The following is a 23,725-nucleotide window of genomic DNA, read 5'->3' on the forward strand; positions in this document are numbered from 1 at the left end:
AAGTATTTTTTTCTTTTATTGTCTCAGATATTTTTTCCATTTCTAAATGGAGCTCTATGTTGGTTGTCCATGGTATATAATTTTCTCCACTTATTTGTAGATCCGGAAACTTGAGTTTCTCGATGTTTGCCATTTGTTTTCTAAAATAAAAACATAGAATATTATTAGAAACCTTTATTTAATTTATTTTAAAACATGGAAAACATTTATATAAAAGCGTATAGAAATATAAAATAAAATTAATACATATTTAAAATGAACCGTTTATATTAATAATGCAAGCGATTACTAAAAGAAAAATTGTACAAACAAGTAAAATAATATTCAAACGAAAATCTTGCGGAATAAATTCTACAACGCAAAGATTATAAATACACGAAATAATGATTCCAAAAGTAAATATTAAAGGTAATCGAAACATTCTTCATAACTTCAAAACTTCAAAATTGTTCTTCTTTTTTTCGGAGAGAGTTTTTAGAGAGATGAAAAAATTTTGTTTTGATGAAATGAATGAGAAAATGAATGTATTTATAGATTGAAAAATACTATTCTTAGCCGTTGGAAAAAGTTGAATTTTTTTTGAAATTTTTTTTTGAAATTTTTCTTTGAGACCGTTGGCGGAAAAAGATTTTAAACAAAAAATTAATCTGAAAAATTAGAGATCAATCAGATAAAAATTATCGATTCAGATAAAAATATTTATACAGGTGAATAAACCTCTTTGTATAATAACCATAATATAAACAAATAATTCACGGTGATATTATGGTGACGGAGTCATCCACATAGAAACAATAAATAAATATGTGGCGGTTCAGCCGACCGGTAGCAGAAATAAATATTTAAAGCAGTGCATAAAATTAATGCGGCTCAGCCGACCGGTAACATAAATAAATATTTAAAGCAGTAAATAAAATTTTAGGTGGCTCAGCCAACCATTAACAGAAAATAATTAATTACGGTGCATGAAGCAACCATTGTAAAAAGGTATACATAAAAATTAAAAATGAAGAGTGATCGTGCTGATAACGTGTTATAAAAAGTATATGGGTATTTATCATAAAGATAAAAATATTTATAGAAGAAATATTTATACCCGATGGGAATAGTATACTGAGAATAGAAAGAGAGAGAATTCTATTATCTGATGATTGTTGTGATATTGTATTTCTGAATTGTATCTTTACAATGAACGTTTCATCGTTTTATTTATAGAGAAAAAGATAAGTTACTATGCATGCATAGTGACGGTAGGCTCCACATAAAATTATAAACTTCTCATGGCTGCACCTAATGCACCTGATTTCTGTGACTTTTGTAACACAAAGAAATTTGTATACCAGATAGTGGAACAACACACACTATTTTGAGACATAATAGATTTTTCTCTGAATTAAAACCGACAAAAGTTATTGTCAATACAATATCGGGTCCTACGGAGTTGATTGAAGGAAGTGGCAAAGCGAATTTTATATTGCCTAATGGAACAAAGTTTTCCATAAAGAATGCCTTATATTCTCCGAATTCTAAAAGGAATTTGTTGAGTTTCAAAGACATATACCTTCAAGGATATGAAACTCAGTTTGCTACTGAGGACGGAAAGAAGTATATGTATATAACTTCTAATAAATCAGGAAAGAGACATGTATTGGAAAGATTCCCAGAACTTCCTTCTGGTTTACATCATACTTATATAGATGAAATAGAATCGCATCTTGAAATCAAAAGAAATCCAGAAGATTTTACATTGTGGCATGATCGCCTTGGTCATCCAGGCACCACAATGATGCGAAAAATCATAGAGAGCTCACATGGTCACTCATTGAAAAATCATGAGTTGAATCATGGAAATAAAATGACATGTGCAGCGTGTTCTCTTGGAAAGTGGATCATAAGGCCATCGCCAACCAAAATTGATAAAGAATCACCAAAGTTCCTTGAACGAATTCAAGGCGATATTTGTGGACCGATACATCCACCATGTGGACCATTCCACTATTTTATGGTAATGATTGACGCATCTAGCAGATGGTCACATGTTTGTCTGTTGTCATCTCGAAATTTGGCATTTGCGAGATTTATAACTCATATAATCAAATTAAGAGCTCAGTTCTCTGATTATTCCATTAAGAGAGTTAGACTAGACAACGCTGGTGAATTCACATCTCAAGCATTCAATGATTATTGTATGGTAACAGGAATTGAAGTTGAACATCCTGTAGCTCATGTTCATACACAAAATGGCCTGGCGGAATCATTAATTAAACGTTTGCAATTGATTGCAAGACCATTGATCATGAGATCAAAACTTCCAACCTCTGTATGGGGACATGCCATTTTGCATGCAGAAGCACTCATTCGGATAAGACCAAGTGCATACCATAAATACTCCCCATTACAGTTAGCATTTGGTCGAGAACCAAATATATCCCATCTAAGAATTTTTGGTTGTGCAGTGTATGTGCCTATAGCACCAACACAACGTACAAAGATAGGACCACAAAGAAGGTTAGGAATATACATTGGCTGTGATTCTCCATCAATTATAAGATACCTAGAACTGCAGACTGGTGATGTCTTTACGGCACGATTTGCCGATTGTCACTTTGATGAGAAAGTATTCCCGGTTCTAGGGGGAGAAAATAAGCAAGTAGGAAAAGAAATTAAATGGTGTGTACCATCCCTGTTACACCTTGATCCTCCTACAAAACAGTCAGAAATAGAAGTTCGACGAATTATGCGTTTGCAAAGTATAGCAAATCAACTTTCCGATGCTTTCGTAGATACCAAAATGGTAACTAAATCATATATACCAGCTACAAATGTTCATGCTCGAATTGAAATACCACAAGAACGTGGAGGAGCAGATGATACACGTGAGTCTAAAATACGGTTGAAAAGTGGTAGACCAGTTGGTGCTAAGGATAAAAATCCTAGAAAACGAAAAGAAGTTGAAAAGCATGATATTCCCAAAATAACAGAAAGCATTTTGGAAGAAACAAATCATGAGTCTAATGACAATGATGAGCATCATGAGCCTGAAGGAAATCATGAGATTTCTATCAACTATATCCATAATGGAAAGATCTCGGATCGAAATAAAATGGATGATGTTAATGACGTTTTCTCATACCTTTTGTCAAAGGAAATTGATGAGGAAAACGAGGATCCAGAACCATAGTCGGTATATGAATGTCAAAAGAGACATGACTGGATAAAATGGAAAGATGCAATACAAGTCGAACTTGATTCGCTCAATAAGCAAAATGTATTCGGACCTATTGTATTCACACCTAAAGATGTGAGACCGGTTGGATACAAATGGGTTTTCGTTAGAAAATGAAATGAGGAAAATGAAATTACGAGATACAAGGCTCGTCTCGTAGCTCAAAGATTTTCTCAAAGACCCGGGATTGATTATGAGGAAACATATTTCCCCGTTATGGATGCAATAACGTTTAGATTCTTGATGAGTCTAGCGGCTGATGAAAATTTAGAAATGCGTCTCATGGATGTTGTTACAGCATATTCCCGACGGGTTTAATATGCCAGAAGCATTGAAATCTAAACCCAAAGAGTTATGTGCAATAAAGTTGCAAAGATCATTATATGGGTTAAAGCAATCTGGGCGAATGTGGTATAATCGTCTCAGTGAACATTTAACGAAAGAAGGATACGTGAACGATCCTATATGCCCATGAGTTTTCATCAAGAAAACAAAATCCGGATTTGTGATAATCGCGGTATATGTTGATGATCTAAATATAATTGGGACTCAAGATGAAAGACAGAAAGCAACAAACTATTTAAAAGGGGAATTCGAGATGAAAGATCTCGGACAGACAAAGTTTTGTCTTGGCCTACAAATTGAACATTCCCAAAAGGGTATATTTGTGCACCAATCTACGTATATTAAAAGAGTGCTAAAACGATTCAACATGGATAAGGCAACTCCTCTTAGTACTCCTATGGTCGTTAGATCACTTAACGTTGAGAGTGATCCATTTCGACCGCATGAGGAAAATGAAGAGATACTTGGTCCTAGAGTACCATATATGAGTGCTATCGGAGCACTTATGTATCTTGCGAATTGTACAAGACCTGATATATCGTTTGTCGTTAATCTTTTGGAAAGATTCAGTTCATCTCCTACGAGAGGCATTGGAATGGGATTAAACATATTTTCCGATATCTTCAAGGGATGATGAATTTAGGATTACTTTATCCTAAAAAATCAAAAGGGCAAATGGTTGGTTTTGCAGATGCGGGATACTTATCAGATCCACATAAAGCCTGATCACAGACTGGATACGTCTTTACGATCGAAGGCACTGCTATATCCTGGCGTTCCCAGAAGCAAACGCTTGTGGCTACTTCTTTAAATCATGCTGAAATCATTGCACTACATGAAGCAAGTAGAGAATGTGTATGGTTGAGATCAATAAGCCAACACATTCAATCAAGCAGTGGGATCAACGTAAACAAAGAGCCAACCATCCTATATGAAGATAATACTGCATGCGTTGCCCAAACAAAGGAATGATATATCAAAAGTGATAGAACCAAACATATCCCTCCGATATTCTTTTCATACACCCAAGAACTTGAGAAGAATAAAGACATTGAAGTCAAATATGTCCGATCATGTGACAATGCTGCAGATCTCTTCACAAAATCACTACCTACCTCGGTGTTCAAGAAGCATGTATATGCTATTGGAATGCGCCATCAACGTGATCTGTAAAGTTAATCACTCGAGGGGGAGATTACGTCGTTGTACTCTTTTTACCTACTAAGGTTTTTCCCACTGGGTTTACTTAGAAAGGTTTTTAACGAGACAGCAGAAGACATTACACAAGACAATAGTGACATTGGTCTCCAAGGGGAAGTGTTACAAAAGTCACAGAAATCAGGCGCATTAGGCGCAGCCATGAGAAGTTTATAATTTTATGTGGAGCCCACCGTCACTATACATGCATAGTAACTTATCTTTTTCTCTATAAATAAAACGATGAAATGTTCGTTGTAAAGATACAATTCAGAAATACAATATCACAACAATCATCAGATAATAGAATTCTCTCTCTTTCTATTCTCGGTATATTATTCCCACCGGATATAAATATTTCTTCTATAAATATTTTTATCTTTATGATAAATACCCATATACTTTTTATAACACAAATGATTTTTTTAGCGATTTTTTGTCGATTTTTTCCAAACAATTAATTTTTTAAGAAAGTGTCTGGTTCAAAATTGCAACTACTACTATTTGTGGGGACATTTCCAAATGCGTCTTCTTGAGATTTCGGATAGGCGTTGATTTTAATTATGTTGTTGAGAAATGATGTATTTGTGATTAATTAAATTAAATTATTATTATTTTTTTTTTGTGGTTAAATTGAGTAGGTGCCAAATGGAGTGGGGTTTGTGTTTGGGACAATGCAACTCATACTTTATGGAATTTACAGAAATGCCAAACCGGTTGGTTTAAGCAACGGTTTAAGCAACGGTTTAAGTGAGATTTCTCAAGATGAAGAGGAAGGCCTCACTTCACGTGTTGTCCCTCTCCTCTCCTAAATCCATTTTTTATTCGTCAAGAGTTTGTTAATTTGGGTCTTATAAATTATAAATCTTTATATTTTTGTTCCATTATTGTGGTGTGCGATTTTGTGTACGTTATTTATTTGACAAAATTAGCTTCATTTAAAGATGTTACTTTTAAGGTTTGTTATTGTAATGCATCTTTTTTTTTTTTTGGTAATGCATCTTTGTTAAGCGAAGATTAGAGAATGAAGTGTTTACTATGTTTTGAGGCTTAGTAATTTTTTGTTTGGGATAAGTTTTGAGATTCATTGACGGGTTGAACTAGTGAGGGATTGTTCGTCAAAAAACGTCGTGTGCGCTAGATTGCAAGTGAGCGTGTATAGACGGTTCGTTATTTGTGGAACAAACATATATTTCAGTTTCACTCATCTCTGTGACTTTGACATTCTCCTTCAGCTTTCGGGTCGTGGTGTTCATTTCTGATACAACAACATTGTGATAATGACTCTTGAGGAAGGAAAAAAGAGATATGCCGTCCTCCCAAATACTTGTTGATACATATTTTTGATATATTTGATTGGCTGATTCGGTCTGCCCCGGTAAAAACACACCGAAGTGTATTAGAGTAAACTTTTTTCCGAAGGAGCATACACTGTCTGTTCTGAGTTTGGAATGTTTTCTGACTAATGTCCGGAGGTTTCCAGTTAGCATAATCTCAGATACCATGTTAATTGTTTGGGCCAACTCCAAATCCAGACTTTTCACATATATGTGATTTTTGTTTACAAGATAGATCGAACTTGGATTAGTTCCTTTCAACTTTTCTCCAATTTTCACTACCATTAGACCAAGACTGTGTGGGCTACTTGTTGATATATGGTAATGAGAGTGACAAATGTTTGATATTTGTTGGGGGAAGAAATGCGGGTGACAAAATGTTTAGATTGACAAATGGTTGAGAATAAATGTTCAAAAAACTGCTTTTGAATAAAAGTGAACAGAGACAAAGCTCTTCCAATACAAACACATCAGTGAACCTAAAAAGTAAAAACCAAAGATACTGAAATATTCTTAAATAAGACGAGGAACTAAGGCTAAAGGAGGAAAAGCAGCCAAAATGTCAATCTCACTAAGTCATTATATATAGCTTAGAATAAATGTTTTCAAAACTTAAGTGAACGAAAGATCTGACTGGTTGCACTAATAGAAGAATAAAGTGGAGGAACTGAGAATATTTATTTAATCTAGTATTAAGAGAAGAAAAAAAGTTATTTGATAACAAACTAACAATAATAAAAATGGTGGATCCAAAAAGCAAAAAGAGTTAGAGGAGAATTTTTTTCTCTATAAAATGCACCAGTTAGAGCCAAAGTGATACTAGTAACTAGTAAGTATTACCTACGTTGTTACTCAGTCCTCAGAGTCCTTGAAGTTGGCCAAATTACATCATATAATCTTCAGAGTCCGTTTGCATTCTTATGAGACTATTACTTTAGCAGCCTAAACAAAACTACGGGTATGAAATGGAGCACCATCATATTTGCTATAGTACATCTTTGTTGTCTTTGATGTTGACAACAACTAAATAAGATATGGTAACAAAAGAATTCCTTAGTGAAAGTATCTTTGTTTTGTTGACGTTGGTTGTCATAATTTAGTGATAAATATTGTTTGTCATTTATTGTTTAGGCCAACAACATAAAACAAATTGTTTTTTTTGTTTTTTTAAGTAGGAACTTGAAAGTAGATATTATGTGTATACTGTAGTTTCCAACGAAGATGTCTATTTCTATTTTTTTTTGTCATCTGAAATTATATTAATCAGAGAGATGGAATATACAACATAACCAAACGGTTAAACGATATTAAGTGAGCACAACAACTCAAATTTAAGCCAGCCAACATAAAGCCACCTACAAACAAAAGAAGGGCCAAAACACAAATAAACTCCTCCCACGGAGATAACCAAACCCAAAAAAATTCAATCACAGGCTTCAAGCCATGTAGGATGACTACACGCGACATATGAATGCAGTCTACACTCATTAGTCACACTCTTCGCGATGAGAAATGCACCTCTGTTTGAAAATGAGTTTTCCAAAAGAATTTTCCAAGCCGAAAAATACTTAAGAGCCAAAATAGCTTCCATAGACTGATATCTAAAGGAAGGCCACGCAACCGGTCTATTGATGGCCTTGACCAACACTTCAACCTGCAAAGCAAAAATCACCTTCACAACCCTGTGACTCCGCATACTTTCAATAGCCCACATCAAGCCTAAAAATTGAGCCTCTTCCTTCACACCCTGACAAAGGCTCTTCTACTATGAAGCAAAACAACACCACAATGGTCTCTTAAAACCCATGCACAACCAGCAAGCTTGTTCTTGTTGGACCAAGATATACCAATATTACATTTGAGCCAATTAGGAGGAGGCGGCGTCCAACCAGACTTGTCACCATTCATACTTTGTCTCTGATCATTAGTCCGTTGGTTCACCCTACACGACACAGGCAACAGACCTTCTTCCTCATTTTTCTGAGCCTCAATCCATTCAAGCCAATCCTCTCTAATTTTGTTTGCAGATTCAAAAAGAGAGAAGCATTTTCCTTCAAAAGAAGCTATGTTTCTGTTCTTCCATATACGCCATAAGGTCCACGGAAATGAATCTCTAAGTTCAACAGGCCATGACGAGTTCTTAATATTCATTAACAGGTAGTGAATATTAGCAAAAACAGAACCATTATGAAAAGTTGAAAACCACAGCTTGAAGAAGGAATATCAGTTAAAGCCCAGACCTGTCTAGCCATGGAGCAAGAAAAAAACACATGATTTATAGTTTTTTCCTCTTCTCCACAAAACTGACAGGTTTCATCTACATGCATTCCCCTATTATTCAAGCTGGTAGCAACAGGTAGAGCTTCATAAAGGACTTTCCAGAGAAAGACTTGAATTTTTGGATCAGTTTTCAAGCTCCATACCTTAGCTTTAAAATCATTAGTTGAAGGCAACTGTTCTGCTTGCGGTCTGGGAAGCAAGCCAATAAGCGGATCCCATTTTCTTTTATCCCAATCAATGAGTTCAGGGTGTCTATCTCTATTCACGTATCTTATTATAATTTTACATTAATAAAAAAAAGTTCCATTTTCTTATTAAAATGTTATATTATCAGAAATATTCGATGTGTAAACCATTTATTCAGATATTATACTAAAAATGTTTAAGATAAGATACATATACTTAAAATGATATTTTCACTCGATCCAAAAATATATTATATTTTTTACTAGTTAACATATTTTATTTTTTACTTAATTAATCTCCAGCAGATAGAGATATAAGACAAAACATAACAAACGAAAATCATAATAATCGCCTGCGGCCTGCGACTAAAACGTTCCACTGGAATCAACCAATCAAATCCTCAGAAAGACTTTGCTTTGTTTTTCAAGAGCAACTCTCTGAGCTCAGCTGGATCAATCTCAGCCGCACGATTGGAAGGTCTGTAGTATCCAGTGACTGGATCTGGTCCCCAAGCAGACTCTACCTCTTGATCTAAAGCTCTTTGTTCCATCTTCCCCACCATAACTCTGGTGGAACCTCCCTTACTCAATCCTGTTGCTGTCACATTCTGCGATGTCGCTACGTAACTCCTTCTACACTCCAATAAATAATACGACATTAAAGTATAAATTTAGAGAATGAAGATTATACTTTTTAAAAAACAGTAAAAGACTAAATAATATAACGAAAAATTAGAAAATAAGGTGATAATATCATCATGCATGATTATCTTTGATAGATCTAAGTAATTACGTGTATGATAGATCAATCTTTAGCCTACACTCAAAACTAGCAATATTTAAATTAGTTATAAATTTTTTTTACATCAAATAGCTATTACATTATTTTTAATCAGTATATTGAAAGATGTTATACGATCTAAGCAAATAAAAGAGTGTGTAAATGTTTGTTATATATATTGTAACTTGAAAACAAGGGAACATTTCAAACAAAAGTACCTTAAGACAATGGAACGAGAAAGACTGCCGGATGCGGCGGAGCAAAGAGATTTAACGGCACCGGAGAGTGAACGAGCGGCCATTTTATTATTTAAGATATTAAATATTTATGATAAAGATATGGCGATAGAGCTTAGCGTTTTAGCTACCACAAAAAAGATCGTTATGTTCTTCCAAGGCAATTGTATCAAGCCTAAGAAGAAAACAATCCTTTTTGCAGTAGCCGCCGGTGCTATGCCGCCGTCAGATTCTCCGGTGATGGTTTTCGAGAGTCTTTAGGGTTTTGGATTAGGCGCACTTAAATAGACCACGAAAGAGAAATTTGGGCTCATGGGCCTTATTGTGGGCCCTTTTCATAATTACTGCCAAACTGAAATGTGAAAATAGTAAATGGCTAATCCAGTTTAGTGTTTGGTTTTTGTTTTTGTCGGTTTTGGTCTTTTGGAATATGTATAATAGTGTAAGGGAAGAAAACTGTTTTAGTCATGAAGGTGATTGTATTGAAATTTGAAACAAATAAAAGAAGTAACTAAACGGTACAAGCAGTTTAAAAAAGTGAAAAGTCTAAAAAAGATCTGCGAATAAACAAGTAATTTTTGGTACAAAAGATCAGAAGAGGTCGGTGAGGTCTGAATAATGATAACTAAAACGTGTCTCTTACGTACCGCAAACAGGTGTCGTCGTGCAAACGAGCTCACCATCATCGTGTCTTTTAGTAGAGCTTTTCCATTCAAATTATTTACCATTTCAACATTTACTCGTCTTTAAAATTGGTTTCTTCACATCAGTGTAGTTACTATTTACTAAGCTTCACAAGTACTATTAATAGATTTTAGATAAGCACCAACGAAGAGAAAATGAGAGATGGGAAATAAAAGCAAAAACGTTCTCTCAACATAAAAAGTACATGATCTATTATTGTTGATAGAATCAATTACAAATTAGAATTCATAAAAAAAGTACATGGCCCTTTTTTGTTTTTTTTTTCTCCCCACCACAAAACAAGGCACTTTCACAAGTTGATCCAGAAAACAGAATCATGAAGAGATTAGTGAGATTCCAACAAGAGCTTTGAGTTACAGATACAGGTTATTATTAGAAGCGCCTAATATCCTTTGGTGGTTTGAAATTGATAGGATGAGTTTCTGGAGTTGCATTCTCATCTTCTTTCCACATCTTTATCGTCTTATCGGCCTCACATGTTACCAATCTTGAACCTGTATTATCGTAACACGCTGCATATATACCCGCTTCACTCTCCAGTGAACCTGCCATATGCCCAACCACATTCAGTTAAGACCCCATTACTATTGCTTTTAAGACGCTAGCTAGAGGCATTACATAATCCCTAAACCTACATCAACTTTCTCGGTTTCCCTATAGAGCTCAATCATACACTTCTAACATTTGGGTCTTCACCAAGATTCAACCGAGACTTCTACATCTTACCATTACAAGCAGATCAAGAGCAAATGACCATGAAAGCTATAAATGTACGTACCAGGCTGTACAATAGTTTCTGACTGCTGGAAACTGTGACCACTCTTCCAGTCCCAGAACCATATACTTCCATTATCACCTTCAGTCACACATAGATAGAATAGTTTTAGTTGAAAATGATGATGTCTCACCCATTTAACTAGTATCAAAGAAAAACAATCACAAGAAAGAAAGGGATCAGAAATGAATTTATTACCTCCAGTGACCATTACACCATCCTCGTTTACAGCCATTGCATTAATTATGGTTTTCTGTTGCGAACTTTTCCATGGAAAAAAAGACAACATTGTTCAAACACATCTATTGCAAATTTATAATGACAGCTCTTATTTCAAAATCACTGGAGATGCAAAAAATATATTTATCTAGCAGAGACTTACAGCATGTTGTGGCAAAACTCTCCCTTTGGAAGGCTAAATTTCTTGATGTTGTCAGCTGATGCAGAAGCAAAGGCATTCCTAAAATGAAAAATAAAGAGATAACATAAAGGAAAAATTTAGATGCAAAGACTTCGCTGTTGGAAAGATAAAGTGGATTCAACACGACTACACATACTCTTTAGGATGGAGGGTCATTGCTCGGACAGACTTCTTATGATGTGTTAGCGTTGACATCGTTTTTCCTGCATATAATAATACAGCATTATTCAAATGAAACCATATACTTGCAGCAACTGATAATCAAATGAGGGATTTTAAAAATATGGATTTTGAGTCCAAAAAATGGTTAAAATGATAATATATACCATATCGAAGGTCCCAAAATTTAATGGTTGTGTCATGGGATCCAGTGACAACTTGTGGATCCTGCAACATCACAGATCAAAGTGAGTTCCAGTTACTATTATAAGAAGATTCAGAACCATATCAACAAGTCCATATGAAAAGAGACGTACTGTTGGACGAGTGAAAACGGAACAAACAGTGTTGTCATGTCCAGAGAGTGCAAAAATTTGCATCTTGGTACGAATATCCCACACCTGCAAATAAGCAAACATGGACTTTTAAACTACAAATTCAGCGAAGGATATAAATATATTTGCTTACCCTGCAGACAGAGTCTCGCCCCCCTGTTAATAAAACATCCAAAGTTGGGTGAAGAGCTAAGCAATAGACACCACTCAAGTGACCATGATAAGATCGGATAACCTATCAAAGCAAAATTACAAGAGCATTTAGCATTAGATATGAGAAGTTCAGATAAGGAAGAGAATAGATTTGTTACCTTATTCTGCTCAAGGTCCCAGCATTTGACTTGCTTGTCATCACCAGCAGAGAACATATAGGTATGTCGATTGCTTACAGCAAGGCCTGTAACAAAATTCAAACAAAAGAGCCCAAACTTGTAACTTGTTCTGAGAGTGTTATTTATTGAAATACCTAACAAATAAACGAGACAAAATTTAAGAGGCTAACCTCGTACTTGCTCAATATGCCCAGTAAGTGTTAGCTTCAGAACTCCAGTTGCTACATCCCATATCTAGTGAATAAAACACAAGCAAGAAATTCAGCAAACATACCACAGTCAGAACTGCTTCTACAATCGCTAAAGTAGTGGAGTTTTGACAATGCACTAAAGTAAGTTCCAGTAACTACCCATAGAGTGGAAGTCTTGTATCATGATTTATGCGATTAACAAGAAAAAAGATTCGGAAAAATACAAATACAATTCATATTGAATAAGCAATCATCTCTGCTACCTTGATGGTACGATCAGCTGAACCAGTACAAAACCATTCGTTACTCGGGTCAAACGCAACAGATCTGACCCAACCCAAGTGCCCCTGAATGACCTGTGAAAAGAATAATTAATCATAAGTTAAGTAACTCCTCAAATGAGAGTTTTTGGAGACCAACAAAAGGCCAAAATCAGTATGATGTAGCAACAGTGCTGAGCCACGGATTTTACCCTGTAATTCTTCCATGGTGCATGCCACTCTGGTCGGGGCCATCTACTCGGTATTCTCTCCATTAATGCAGCAGTTGACAGATTTCTGTGACACGCAGAGAGGAACACAACAACAAAAAAGGAATCAGAATTAGAAACTAGAATATAAGTACAAGCTAAAAGATATTCAGGTTGGGGGAAGTTTAGTTTGCACAGCCCTTCTACCTACACCACCTAGGGCTACCATGTATTGCAATCAAAATGAAGAAGAAAGGTAAAGATGAGGACGAGAAAAAAACCTTTGATACGAGGATACATTTGCAGGTATAATGGTGGTGCTTTTCCCTGAGGAACCTATATTGTTCCTGCATTTCGAAAACCAAAATCTTTTATGAGAAACCTCACGATAAAGTAGAACATCGATTAGTATTCAGATCAATGAAACCAACAGCTAAAGGTAATACTTACAAGCCTTTAGGCTGTAAAGTTGGACCAACAACAAGAGCACTCTCTGTCGCACCTTTTTGCGTACTCTTCGACCCTTCAGGACCTGCAGAAACTCATCGAGCAGACGATGGTTAGCTCTTCCAATACAATAAAAATGCAATGCTTAAACGAAACTCAAATAGCAAACAAGAAACTAGTTTCTATCTTTCACTAACATAAACTAGTTTATTCAGGTTTCCATATTTGTTCAATGATATGAAAAACACCTGCAAGGGCAAGAGCATTTGAAGGTCCTGGCTGCTCATTGCTACGGTCAGGTTGACGTGGAGGTTGACTCACAGGTTCTAAACCTCCAAAAGCAACTTTCATCTGCACAAAGAAAACTTCTAAAATCAGTATCATACACAACAGATAGAGTTTAACCAAATCAATCATCTTTACTATTATTGGGTAAAAAACCTGCAGACTAAAGATTATTGGTAAGGGAACTATAAAATTGAACAAAAATGGAAACCTGAATAAACCTAAAGTTCGAAGCTTTAAAGCCAATCCAATCAATAGACAATAAAAGCGAATAATTGAAAAAATTTCTAAAGATTTGGTAAGAGAGACTCTCAATGTTTTACCTTATGGCTGAGACGAATCTTCTTGCTGCAAAATTGAAAAAAAAGAAGAACTTTTATAAATTTTTCAAGAAAACGAAGATTGGAATCGAAAATTGGGGATCGAGGAAGACTAACGCTTCAGGGTCAGGAGGAGCGAATTGGCCGTGGACGGGAGAGAAAAGTTCGAGTGATCGTTTGAGGGATTTGAGACTGAGCTTTTTCAGTGACTGTGCTTCGATGGGTTCGATCTCCGTCGTCGGAGCCGGCATTGTTCTTCGTTTAGGGTTTACACTTTACAGAGATAGAGAGAAAGAGAAGTGAAGTGAATGAAAATGGGTTATCTTAAATATTAAGTTTATATATTTATTTAATTATTTTAACTCTTTTAACCACTGTTGAGTTTATTTATTTACCTTTAAAGGAAGGGTAACTTAACTTATTTTACCCGAAAAGTGGAAGAAAGTTATGGGCCTGATTGGTAACAGATGTAGCTTTATACTTTTTGCTGTAGAAATATGACTGTAGATTTATTTGCTGTAGCTGTAGATTTTATTGCTGTAGTATTTTGGCTGTAGAATTTAAAATTTTGAAAAGTTGAAAATTATGTGCTTTAGGAAAAAAGGCTTTCTACAGCCAAAAAAATGAATTAAAGAAATATTTTGGCTGTGAGAAAAAAAAGAAAGCCAAAGCTTCTAAAGCTTGATTGGATGTATTTCAAATCTTTAAAAAATTTTTTGCTTTGTAAAGACTCTAAAGCACTTGCCAATCAGGCCCTTGGGCTAATTTATTTCTCACTCATATTCACTAATCTATTAATTTTTTTATCTATTTTATTTCTAGTTTACTACAATCAATTTTTAAGACTTTCAATTACTTTTTTTTCCCTTAAACGTCCAAAGAAGACAATTTATGCTTTTTTTTTGTTAAAGGGCCTGAAATTTATGTTTTGAAGCTACTTATCTTTATAATAGTTTGATCATTCTCAACTTTTGTAATAGCTCTTTTTTTTAGATACATTTTAAAAAAAATAGAGGTTTTTTTTTTCGTCTAGATTTATTATTTATTGCAAATTATGAGAACTGTTACATAGACGATTCTACAATGGACAATTCCTTCCGACCCTTATTAGATCCACGACAGACGACACTTTCTTCTCCATGCTCTTGACGGACACCTTCAATGATCCACGACCTGACGACACTTCTCTCTCTGCGTAGAATCCTGGCGAACGGCTATAATTGTACTTCGCTGGAGATCTCCTGTACACTTGCCTCCTTTAATCTGCAAATTTATTAATAAATCGTAATCTCTGGGACTCGAACCCCAGATCTCTTGGTGTAGAAGCATTAATTAACCCTTGATCAACCAATGGGCCAAGGGGCTTCCACAAAAAAAAAAAAAAAAAAATAGAGGTTTAGATATCACAAATAATGTGGTATGGATGACTGGATCAAAACCGAGAAACATGATAAAATAAAAGGTTTAAATACCATAAAGTGTGGTCCAGATCAAAATCGAGATAGATGGTGAATGAATGTTGCTTTTGATACCACAAATTGGTCCGAATCAAAAGCGAGATGATGGCTCTGATACTAATATGTAACAATAAAATATTTTTACAATAATATTTTTGATTATTTCATCAATACCAACTGAATCAAGCCATATGACATTATGCATGTTCATCTTCCTTCTCTCTCTTCTCCAGCCATCCAAAGACCTAGATATTCAGGGTATAAATAACGAGTTCGGTCATCGAGCAAAGGATCCAGAATATTACACTCAAGAACCCTATGTTCAAAATCTACAAAGAAAACCTAACTTGTTATAAATCTCTTGTAATAATATCATGTAAGTTTACTCTTTAAAACAATAAAGAAATCCGTTTTCTTGAATTTTTGCTTACTATTTTAACTCTCTGGTTTACCTGTGTGGGTTTTACTCGCACTACATGTTTCAATAAATCTTTTCATATACCTTATCAACAAATTAATCAGTTTGGTTTGCTAAATTTATAACTTATCTTCAACTTGGTAGTTTTGCCAAAAAGTGTTTACTAGTTGAAAAATGCTGTTAGGAAAAACTGGCAAACACACACACCTGGATTTAGTGTCTTATGCGGTTCATAAATACGATTTAGACTTTAGTAGAGTCTCGATCTAATCTCAACAAGAAGAAAAATCGAAGTTATGCATATACAACAAAAGCTATTTCTAGAGTCTCTCAATTTTAAGTTCTAACTCTCATCATCAGACATGAAAGTTGGTCTTCTTCTCAGAGACTCCAACACATCAGCTGATGGTCGACCACTCTGGCTAACTCCACGGCTCAACCTTAGCTTTGGAACACTCATTGCGCTCAGAGGCGGCGTTGCAGCTCCACCGTTCACTTCTCTCAACACCGACCTAGCTGCCTTAGCCGCCACCACATCAGCAGCCGCAGAAACCACTCTTGATTCCAATCCCGAATCTCTAACATTCTCCTCGCTTGCTGCTGGTGCTTCAGGTTCACCGTTTCTATGACTTGTCCCGCAGGCACCCCCTTGGTTAGCCATGGACCTTGCCTTTGCAGCCTCGTGCTTCTGCATATCGTAAACGAGCTCTTTCTGAAGCTGTTTGTCAGCGACAAGCATTTCTTCGATCTCGTTCTTGTAGTCTTTGAGGAGGACACGGAGGCAGTCCATGAGCGAACCTGTGAGAGGACTGTTCTTGCTCTCCAATAGCCTCTTGAGCTCAATGAAGATTGGAATCGTGTTCTGAATCAAACCTTTTCTAACAGCTTGCGTTATGGCCCTTCCTTTCGCAGCTGCTGCATTGGAATCTCCACCTTCGTCCTCTATCTCTGCTGTCTCCGACGATGCTCCTCTGGAAACTGATAAACGGATCTCTTTGCACGCCAAGATCTGAAACGCATCCTACACCGAGACAAAACGAGTTAGAAATCGGCAATAACAACAAGAAAAATAGGCTCTGTACTCTGTAGCCATTTTGGAAGTTACCTGTAGAACTGATTGACCAGTGACATCTTCTATGTTGAGCATTCCATCAGAAGCAGCTGCCAGGATCTCAGCACATAACTTGGCGAATGTGGCCAAAAGGTGTTCTGGAGCCATTTGTTTAAGCAGAGTAATGTAGATCTGCATTCTTTTAGACCTAGCCCTTTCATCATTCCCTCTACAGAACAAATTAACAAAGAGAGTCACTAAAATCATCCACACCAAAATGTCAAGTTTGCGTATGAGCATACACTATATAACTTTAACACAGGTACCTGATAGAAAAAGCTTGCTCCTTTGTTCTTGACTGTTTAGAATCTGGATTACTATGGCCAGTGTGGGCATGGCAGTCGTTTAAGACATAAATAGCTTCCACGAAACTGTTGTAAGCTAGAAGTGGCGCCTTTACTATAAGCAATATGGGGCATAACAATAATCAAAATCCTAAAGATCATGTCTCTCTTTAAGAATTAACAAATTACAATAACAGGGGAATAAAAGAAAGCATTTCATGGTTGCTCACATGAGTTCCTCATACCTTTAAGGATGCTTCCAAATAAGAAGTCTGCAAGTTGGCGTATCTTTTCAGATTCATCCACTAGCGATAAAAGGAATCGAAGGAAGAGAACTCCTCTCCACTTCACGTAGTCTCTCTGAATCAAGAAAGCAAGCCTGCTTATTCATTTTCAATCCAATATTTTTTCAGAAACGGAAGATAAAGAATCTGTGGAGAATAGCAATACCTGTAGTAACCTTGAGAGAAGTATGAAGGTCTGCCTTCTAACAACTTCACAAGGATCCCGTAGACGGTTAGTAATCTTTGGTATGTAACTATCCAGGTAAACAAACCATTAGCATGTAACAGTCATGTTTAACATTTGAGAAAAGTCTAATGAAATGTTAATGTTCTGTGAATGATTTACCACTCGATCATGGCTGTATAGTGAACACAAAAGTCTGTCATTGCCACTACAAGATTGTTACGCAAGGCTGCACAATCACTCTTTTCAAGCTCCTGCAAGAGTAAGGCATCAACGGGTTCAAATAGGTTAAAATAAACTGCAGAGAAAAAGGAGACTACCATCCAATGAATCAAGTACCTGAAACGACAATTTTCCTTTCAAGAAATAATCAAAATGATAAATGGACACTGGGATCAGCAAATGCAAATTGACAGACCTGTGCAAAGAGAGGAATATATCTTTTAGCAAGTTTCCCGTCAGCCAAACACATCTTCGCCATGGTCAACCAAGACTGACAATAGAGAAGAGGAGCCTTTTGTTTCAAGCAAACATTAGCTTGGGGCATTTTGTTTTTCAGCTTTGAGTCTGAATTTCCTGAAGTGATGACAGTATGTAAGAACGGAACAATTTTGGTCGTGTCAGCTGAAGGAAATATAATGACACAAGATCCAATGGTGTATACAGCTGTGACTGCTTTTGATAATTTCTTGGACACAGAATCCAGTCTCCTGCTTCTTCTACTTCCAAGTGTTGCTGGTGTAACAAAAGAATGATTATTACTGGAGACCCCCTCGATGTACTTCTCAGTGACCTTAGAGGCCTTGGCTAAAACTTGGTCTACCCACTTCTTGACAAGCATATCAGACTCCTCAGAGGTGCGTGCCTTCTTTTTGCACAAAGTTTTTAATGCTTTAACATGTGCATCGACCTGTCATTCAATGGCATGGACTAAGATCATGTGGAAAAATAAACCGTATATGATTTAACCATTTCCAAACCAGTGAATAATGATCTGCTCAATTCAAGCGTTCCAGGTCCCAGTTACAGAGAAGTACCAGAAAATATATCAAAATCTGAAAGAATATTTCATTTTAAGACAAAAACCAGTAACTTTCTGCACTTTCGAGCTTGATTTTATATAGAAGATATCAGGTTAAAATATTTCTCATTACCTCAGCAGAATGCAGGTTAAACTTTTCGATTTTCTTCAGCAAATTGTCAGCCAGATCTGCAGCAGGCTCTGCTGGCAGCTGAAGAGAAACATTGGAGATTGTTTGCAAAAGACAAACTCGATCGCCAGCCCATGTAGAAGAATTACACTCGACACCCTGTTCATCTCCTTGTTCATCTAGCCCTTCAGAAAAAAGCCAAATTATCATATATATACTTTCATGAATTGTTTAGCTAGGGCATACATTAGGATTAAAACCAGAGAACCACATTACCAGTAGCAACAAGTAAAGACATAAATCTGTTAATTGAGATGTTTAAAGATGGATAAACTGGTTTCTGACAAACCTTGCACGTCATTCTTGTCAAGCAACTGCCAATGATGGTGAAGAAATTCCCATTCGACAGACTTTGGAAGATAAACTGAAACCTCTGATAGAAGAAACCAAGCACCAGCAGGAGCTGTCCATTTATTTATTGGCATTGAACGGCTCAACCACAGTGATTCAGATTCCTTTATGATACACTGAAGCGCAAGGGCAACTCTTGGTTTTAGTCGCTTCTTCTTTCCCAAACTTCCACATATTTTCGTAACCCAAGGAGAAACCTCGCTGTTGCAAAGCTCCCTTAACAGAACCAAAACTCCTTCTGGAAACAAGGCTTCAATGTCTCTGTCTAGATCTTTTGAAGTATTGTTCCGGTTGTTAGGGAGAGAGTCTGGAGAAAGCACATTTCCAGCTCGTAATATTCTCTCCAGAACTAGTTCATGAAAGACATTCTCGCATTCTTCTTGGATGCTAGTTTCATTGTCCATGATCATCCGAGGAACAGAATTTAACCATTCAGTGGTCACAATTTCATCTGTACATATTCTGAAGGCCTGCAGTGAAAAGAAGAAGACAATGAATCTGCATCAGCAGGAACAAAAAAGGAAGCGGGAGAATTATGGTAACAGGCCATTAGCCGCGGGAGAATTATGGTAACAGGCCATTAGCCTAACGTATATTAAGGGATAAGTCAAGTATAAATATGTTCGGATTTTAGTATAAAGCCGACACCAACAGAAGCAGTTGCTATGTATTCTCCCATTCATTCATCTAAAAACATTTTTGGCTTGCAAATTTAGTCTCTTTACCTTAGGGCTAATTAAGGACAAAGCAAACCCATCTATAATTCCATTAACTCTACAGATAATATCATCGGGTAAATGAGAAAGAAGAAACTGAAACATACCTCGGAAAGAGCTGAAATTGCAGCCTTTCTTATACTTATGAGCGGATCAGAACAAGATGTTCCCATTGTCTTTAGGATACTACTATCAAAGCAACCACCCATAAGGGATGTCAATTTAGTCACCAGAAGAAGAGCTGCTCTCCTTACAGCCGCCTTCTCATCCACACATCTTTTCTTCAAAAGGTCAGTTACTGAACCGTTTCCCTCTGAAGTCTCACCGTTAAACCCAAGGGCTTGTTTCAGGATCGACCTACTCCTTTCATCACCAGACAAGAACCCCACAACTTGAGCCAAGTTGGACAAAGCACGAGCTCTAATCAAAGCGCTCGTGTCTGAACACCGCTGAAGTAACGCATCAAGACAACCCACGCCCCAAGATTCTTTCAACCCATTCTCTGAACTAATAACTCCTAAAGGGTTTCCTAATAAGCTTATCAACAGAGGTATAAGATCAACAGCTAATATCCTAAAATTAGACTTCCCTTGACACATCTTCATTACAAAATCAACAAAGTTTGATTGGTCCTCAACCTCCATTGCCTTTACAATATCCAGTACCGCCTCCACTGCAAATCCACGCGGCTCGGCCTTCTCAGGTGCCTTATGAACCAGAAACTTAGGCAAATTAGAAACAACTTTTTTCAATTCACAGTTATCTTTAGCCAAACCCATCAATTTCCTAGACACAAAACCTAACGCAAAACTTCTGCCTTGATGTTTCCCCATAAGAAGCAACGGTGTCAAAGACTTTGAAATCTCAGCAGCAGTGAGTGCCATATCTCCATGATCGGAATTCAACACTCCACCCAAAATCTTCCCACACAATTCCATCAATCGTTCATAATTCAAAAACCCAGAGTACTCCAACGCCAATAAAGGAATCTCACTCACAGTCTGTACCAAAGATTTCAAGCTATCAGGAAATCTATCTAAGTGAACAAAGTTCAGAACCGAACCCAGCTTCTCCAGCACTATAAACACCAATTTCGCATCGAATCCACCTTCTTCAGTCTCTTCCCCATCTTCATACCCTAAATTCCTCTTACCACGTCCTCTCTTCTTCTTATTCCCTTTCTCTCGCTGCGAATTACTCCCTTGACCGGCCGAATCGTCCCGGCGTTTGAGGTAGCGGCGGATTGAGCCGAGTAGAGAAAGAAACGCAATCGGAGAGAAGAAAGTGAAAACGGGGCAATTCGAGGAAAGAAGCAGACTGAGATAAGCGTCGGAGGCTAAAATAGCAAGACGGCCTGATTCAACCGGCGAATCCATGGCGGCGGAGACACAGCGGAGAAACGACGAAGCCATTGAGGAGAGACTACCGTAGAATCGATTGAGAATTTCATCGTCGTCTGTATCAAGTACAGATTTGAGATCCGTGACGAGTTCGTGGTAGTAAGCTTCATCGTCTCCTCCTCCTTCGATTCCTGCAATGATTCTAGTAAGTAAAAGCTCTTCATCCATGGCGATTCTCTACTGAGAGAGAATTTGGGTTTCACAGAATTTAAGGTAAAAAAAGGTTTCAAAACATTTTGGATTTCCCGCGATCTGTTCCTTCTTATCAAAATTCAAAGTGGGACTAAGAAAAAGTTTTTTGGCTAATTTAACATTTCCACAAAAGTCAGAGCCCTTTAGTAGTAACATGATGTATGATGTATACCAAATAATTTCTACCTATGCATCATATCTTATGACTTATATGTAGCTACACTAAGACAGGTGTAAAATATAAATATAGAATTTTATTGATAATATTTAAATTTTGAATAGTAAATAATAATCCACCTACTTTTTTAATATTTAATTTAACAATTTTTGTTTTACACAAAATTTCAATCTTATACATTCTATTTTGCTATATATATATATATATATATATATATAAACTATTTATTTCATCATAATAAACTGAATTTTAATTTTACATATTCTATCTTATTAATCTATATATACATTTTCGAAATACAAATATGAAATAAATCCTGGAGTTGTCACTTATTTACAAGCAGAATGGCATTAACATTAATTATTTAGATTTACAAAATTAAATCAAAGATATTAACAAAAAAAAATCTTTCCAAAAATCTTAACCTAATATATTAACCATAATTAATCTAAGACATCCCAACAATCTATACATTTAATTGTGGCCATTCAAATCTTAATCCGGTTTTTAATCTTCAATCTTGACTGTCGGTCATACGTAATTAATTCAGAAATCATTATATAGAATTAGTTATTATTAACTAAAATTTAGATATATATATATATATGTATATATATATAAATCAAACTTTTAAATTGACTCGAATTATATATCTATTAAATAAAATATTAATAAATATAACAAAATGATGTTTAATTTTGCGGGACGGAGTTATATGGTGGAACGGGTTTGGATTGATATTAATACGGGACGGTATATATATCACGGATGAAATTCTAAAATTAAAAATCAAAATACAATTATACAATCTTAAACACTTAACAAAATAAAAAATATTCAAAAAAAAATACAACTTAAAATTTATTTTTTTAGTTAAAAAAATCGATCCGCGGTGTATCGTGGGGTAAAATCTAGTAATAGTTGAATTCTAAACAGTAATCCACACATTTTGTTCTATATTTAATTTAGTGTTTTTTTTTTTCTAAAACCAAATACAATTTTACACATTTTATTTTGTAATACAATGTAACTATTTATTTTATCATGATGAGCTGGATTGTAGTTATACACTATCATTTTCATGGATAAGTGTTAAAACTTTTATACCAAAATAATATTTATATCATATCAAATATATATCTTAGTTGATATTAAAAATAATTTAAAAAATAACAAAAAATAATTAATAAAAAATAATCCATAAAAAAAATTTGGGAAACAAACAATGTTTCTAATATAGTTTTTCAGTTTTTCTATATGGTGTAATCTCGTAAGTTAATTCTACCTCATGTCAAACTAGTTTTGAATGAACTAAAATTAATAAATAAAACATAAAAACATATATACTAACATTCTCATTAAATAATCAGAAATTTAATCATATAAGCCATTTTCCCTAAAACTTTTGTGTTTTCACTTATCAATACATGCGTTAAAATTCTTAGAATAAAACACAAGTATAACCAAACTAATATTCTCATCAACAATTCAAAAATTCATTCTTATAAACTCATTAATTTTTCAAAAATTTTGTGTTTTCATTTAACGAATAAAAACACTATATTACAATAGCAACTCTTTTAGGAAACATAAAAGGGAAGTGTCTTTGACATGCCTTGCTCGCCTCAACAAAGCAGAGATTCCTCTTTTGTTGCTTGGTTAACATTTTCTTTGAAGCTTTAGATAAATTGAAGAGAGATGCACGCTTTTGGACTTTCATTTATATCATGCTTGGTTTGATCAATTTGGTGGTCATTCCAGTTCAGAACTATTTCTTCTAGATTGCTGGAGGAAAACTGATCAAACGCATCTGAGTGATGTCGTTTGATAAAGTCTTGCATTAAGAAATTAACCGGTTTGATGATAAAGCCAATACCAGGTATGCAATTGCCACAATTCTAAATCATTAAATG

The 23,725-nt window shown here is 35.6% G+C and overlaps 4 protein-coding genes across 4 annotated transcripts in view; 1 reads left to right on the top strand and 3 right to left on the bottom strand.

Moving 5' to 3' along the window:
- The window catches only part of LOC9306271 (bidirectional sugar transporter SWEET17), a 9,854-nt gene extending 4,099 nt beyond the window's left edge, over positions 1–5,755 (top strand). Inside the window, exon 6 of the mRNA XM_021019671.1 lies at positions 5,410–5,755. Coding sequence (XP_020875330.1) covers positions 5,410–5,580 — 171 coding nt within the window. The 3' untranslated portion in view covers positions 5,581–5,755. The remainder of the gene's footprint in view (positions 1–5,409) is intronic.
- Positions 5,756–8,798: 3,043 nt separating this feature from the next.
- On the bottom strand, positions 8,799–9,853 carry LOC9304247 (late embryogenesis abundant protein Lea5). Its single transcript, XM_002870154.2, has 2 exons — positions 9,570–9,853; positions 8,799–9,203 (listed from the first exon to the last, which is right to left on the bottom strand). Exons 1-2 carry the CDS (start codon positions 9,650–9,652, stop codon positions 8,972–8,974), a joined length of 315 nt encoding a protein of 104 aa, XP_002870200.1. The 5' UTR covers positions 9,653–9,853; the 3' UTR covers positions 8,799–8,971.
- A 588-nt stretch (positions 9,854–10,441) lies between these two features.
- LOC9306272 (protein pleiotropic regulatory locus 1) lies at positions 10,442–14,340 on the bottom strand. Its single transcript, XM_021019139.1, has 17 exons — positions 14,144–14,340; positions 14,030–14,054; positions 13,670–13,772; positions 13,425–13,506; positions 13,256–13,321; positions 12,978–13,062; positions 12,769–12,861; positions 12,485–12,548; positions 12,294–12,379; positions 12,116–12,217; positions 11,965–12,048; positions 11,815–11,875; positions 11,625–11,691; positions 11,450–11,527; positions 11,266–11,330; positions 11,071–11,148; positions 10,442–10,837 (listed from the first exon to the last, which is right to left on the bottom strand). The coding sequence occupies exons 1-17, from the start codon at positions 14,275–14,277 to the stop codon at positions 10,665–10,667; spliced, it is 1,446 nt and encodes a 481-aa protein (XP_020874798.1). The 5' UTR covers positions 14,278–14,340; the 3' UTR covers positions 10,442–10,664.
- A 1,741-nt stretch (positions 14,341–16,081) lies between these two features.
- LOC9306273 (condensin-2 complex subunit D3) lies at positions 16,082–21,805 on the bottom strand. Its single transcript, XM_002870156.2, has 10 exons — positions 20,150–21,805; positions 19,265–19,796; positions 18,919–19,100; positions 18,183–18,674; positions 17,927–18,018; positions 17,747–17,834; positions 17,542–17,656; positions 17,279–17,411; positions 17,007–17,181; positions 16,082–16,922 (listed from the first exon to the last, which is right to left on the bottom strand). Exons 1-10 carry the CDS (start codon positions 21,608–21,610, stop codon positions 16,245–16,247), a joined length of 3,948 nt encoding a protein of 1,315 aa, XP_002870202.1. The 5' UTR covers positions 21,611–21,805; the 3' UTR covers positions 16,082–16,244.
- Between the last annotated feature and the right edge of the window lie 1,920 nt (positions 21,806–23,725).

The sequence above is a fragment of the Arabidopsis lyrata genome (genome assembly GCF_000004255.2).
Source record: "Arabidopsis lyrata subsp. lyrata unplaced genomic scaffold ARALYscaffold_7, whole genome shotgun sequence".
Lineage (NCBI taxonomy): Eukaryota > Viridiplantae > Streptophyta > Magnoliopsida > Brassicales > Brassicaceae > Arabidopsis > Arabidopsis lyrata.

Coding starts and splice junctions, on each gene's coding strand:
- LOC9304247 (XM_002870154.2), bottom strand. CDS start 9,652: ATGGCCGCTCGTTCACTCTCCGGTGCCGTTAAATCTCTTTGCTCCGCC. Junction 9,204..9,569: donor TCTCGTTCCATTGTCTTAAG/GTACTTTTGTTT, acceptor ATTGGAGTGTAG/AAGGAGTTACGTAGCGACAT.
- LOC9306272 (XM_021019139.1), bottom strand. CDS start 14,277: ATGCCGGCTCCGACGACGGAGATCGAACCCATCGAAGCACAGTCACTG. Junction 12,218..12,293: donor GGGACCTTGAGCAGAATAAG/GTAACAAATCTA, acceptor TTGCTTTGATAG/GTTATCCGATCTTATCATGG. Junction 11,876..11,964: donor CCGTTTTCACTCGTCCAACA/GTACGTCTCTTT, acceptor GTGATGTTGCAG/GATCCACAAGTTGTCACTGG.
- LOC9306273 (XM_002870156.2), bottom strand. CDS start 21,610: ATGGATGAAGAGCTTTTACTTACTAGAATCATTGCAGGAATCGAAGGA. Junction 18,675..18,918: donor TTAACCTGCATTCTGCTGAG/GTAATGAGAAAT, acceptor ATTGAATGACAG/GTCGATGCACATGTTAAAGC. Junction 16,923..17,006: donor CTGGTCAATCAGTTCTACAG/GTAACTTCCAAA, acceptor GTCTCGGTGTAG/GATGCGTTTCAGATCTTGGC.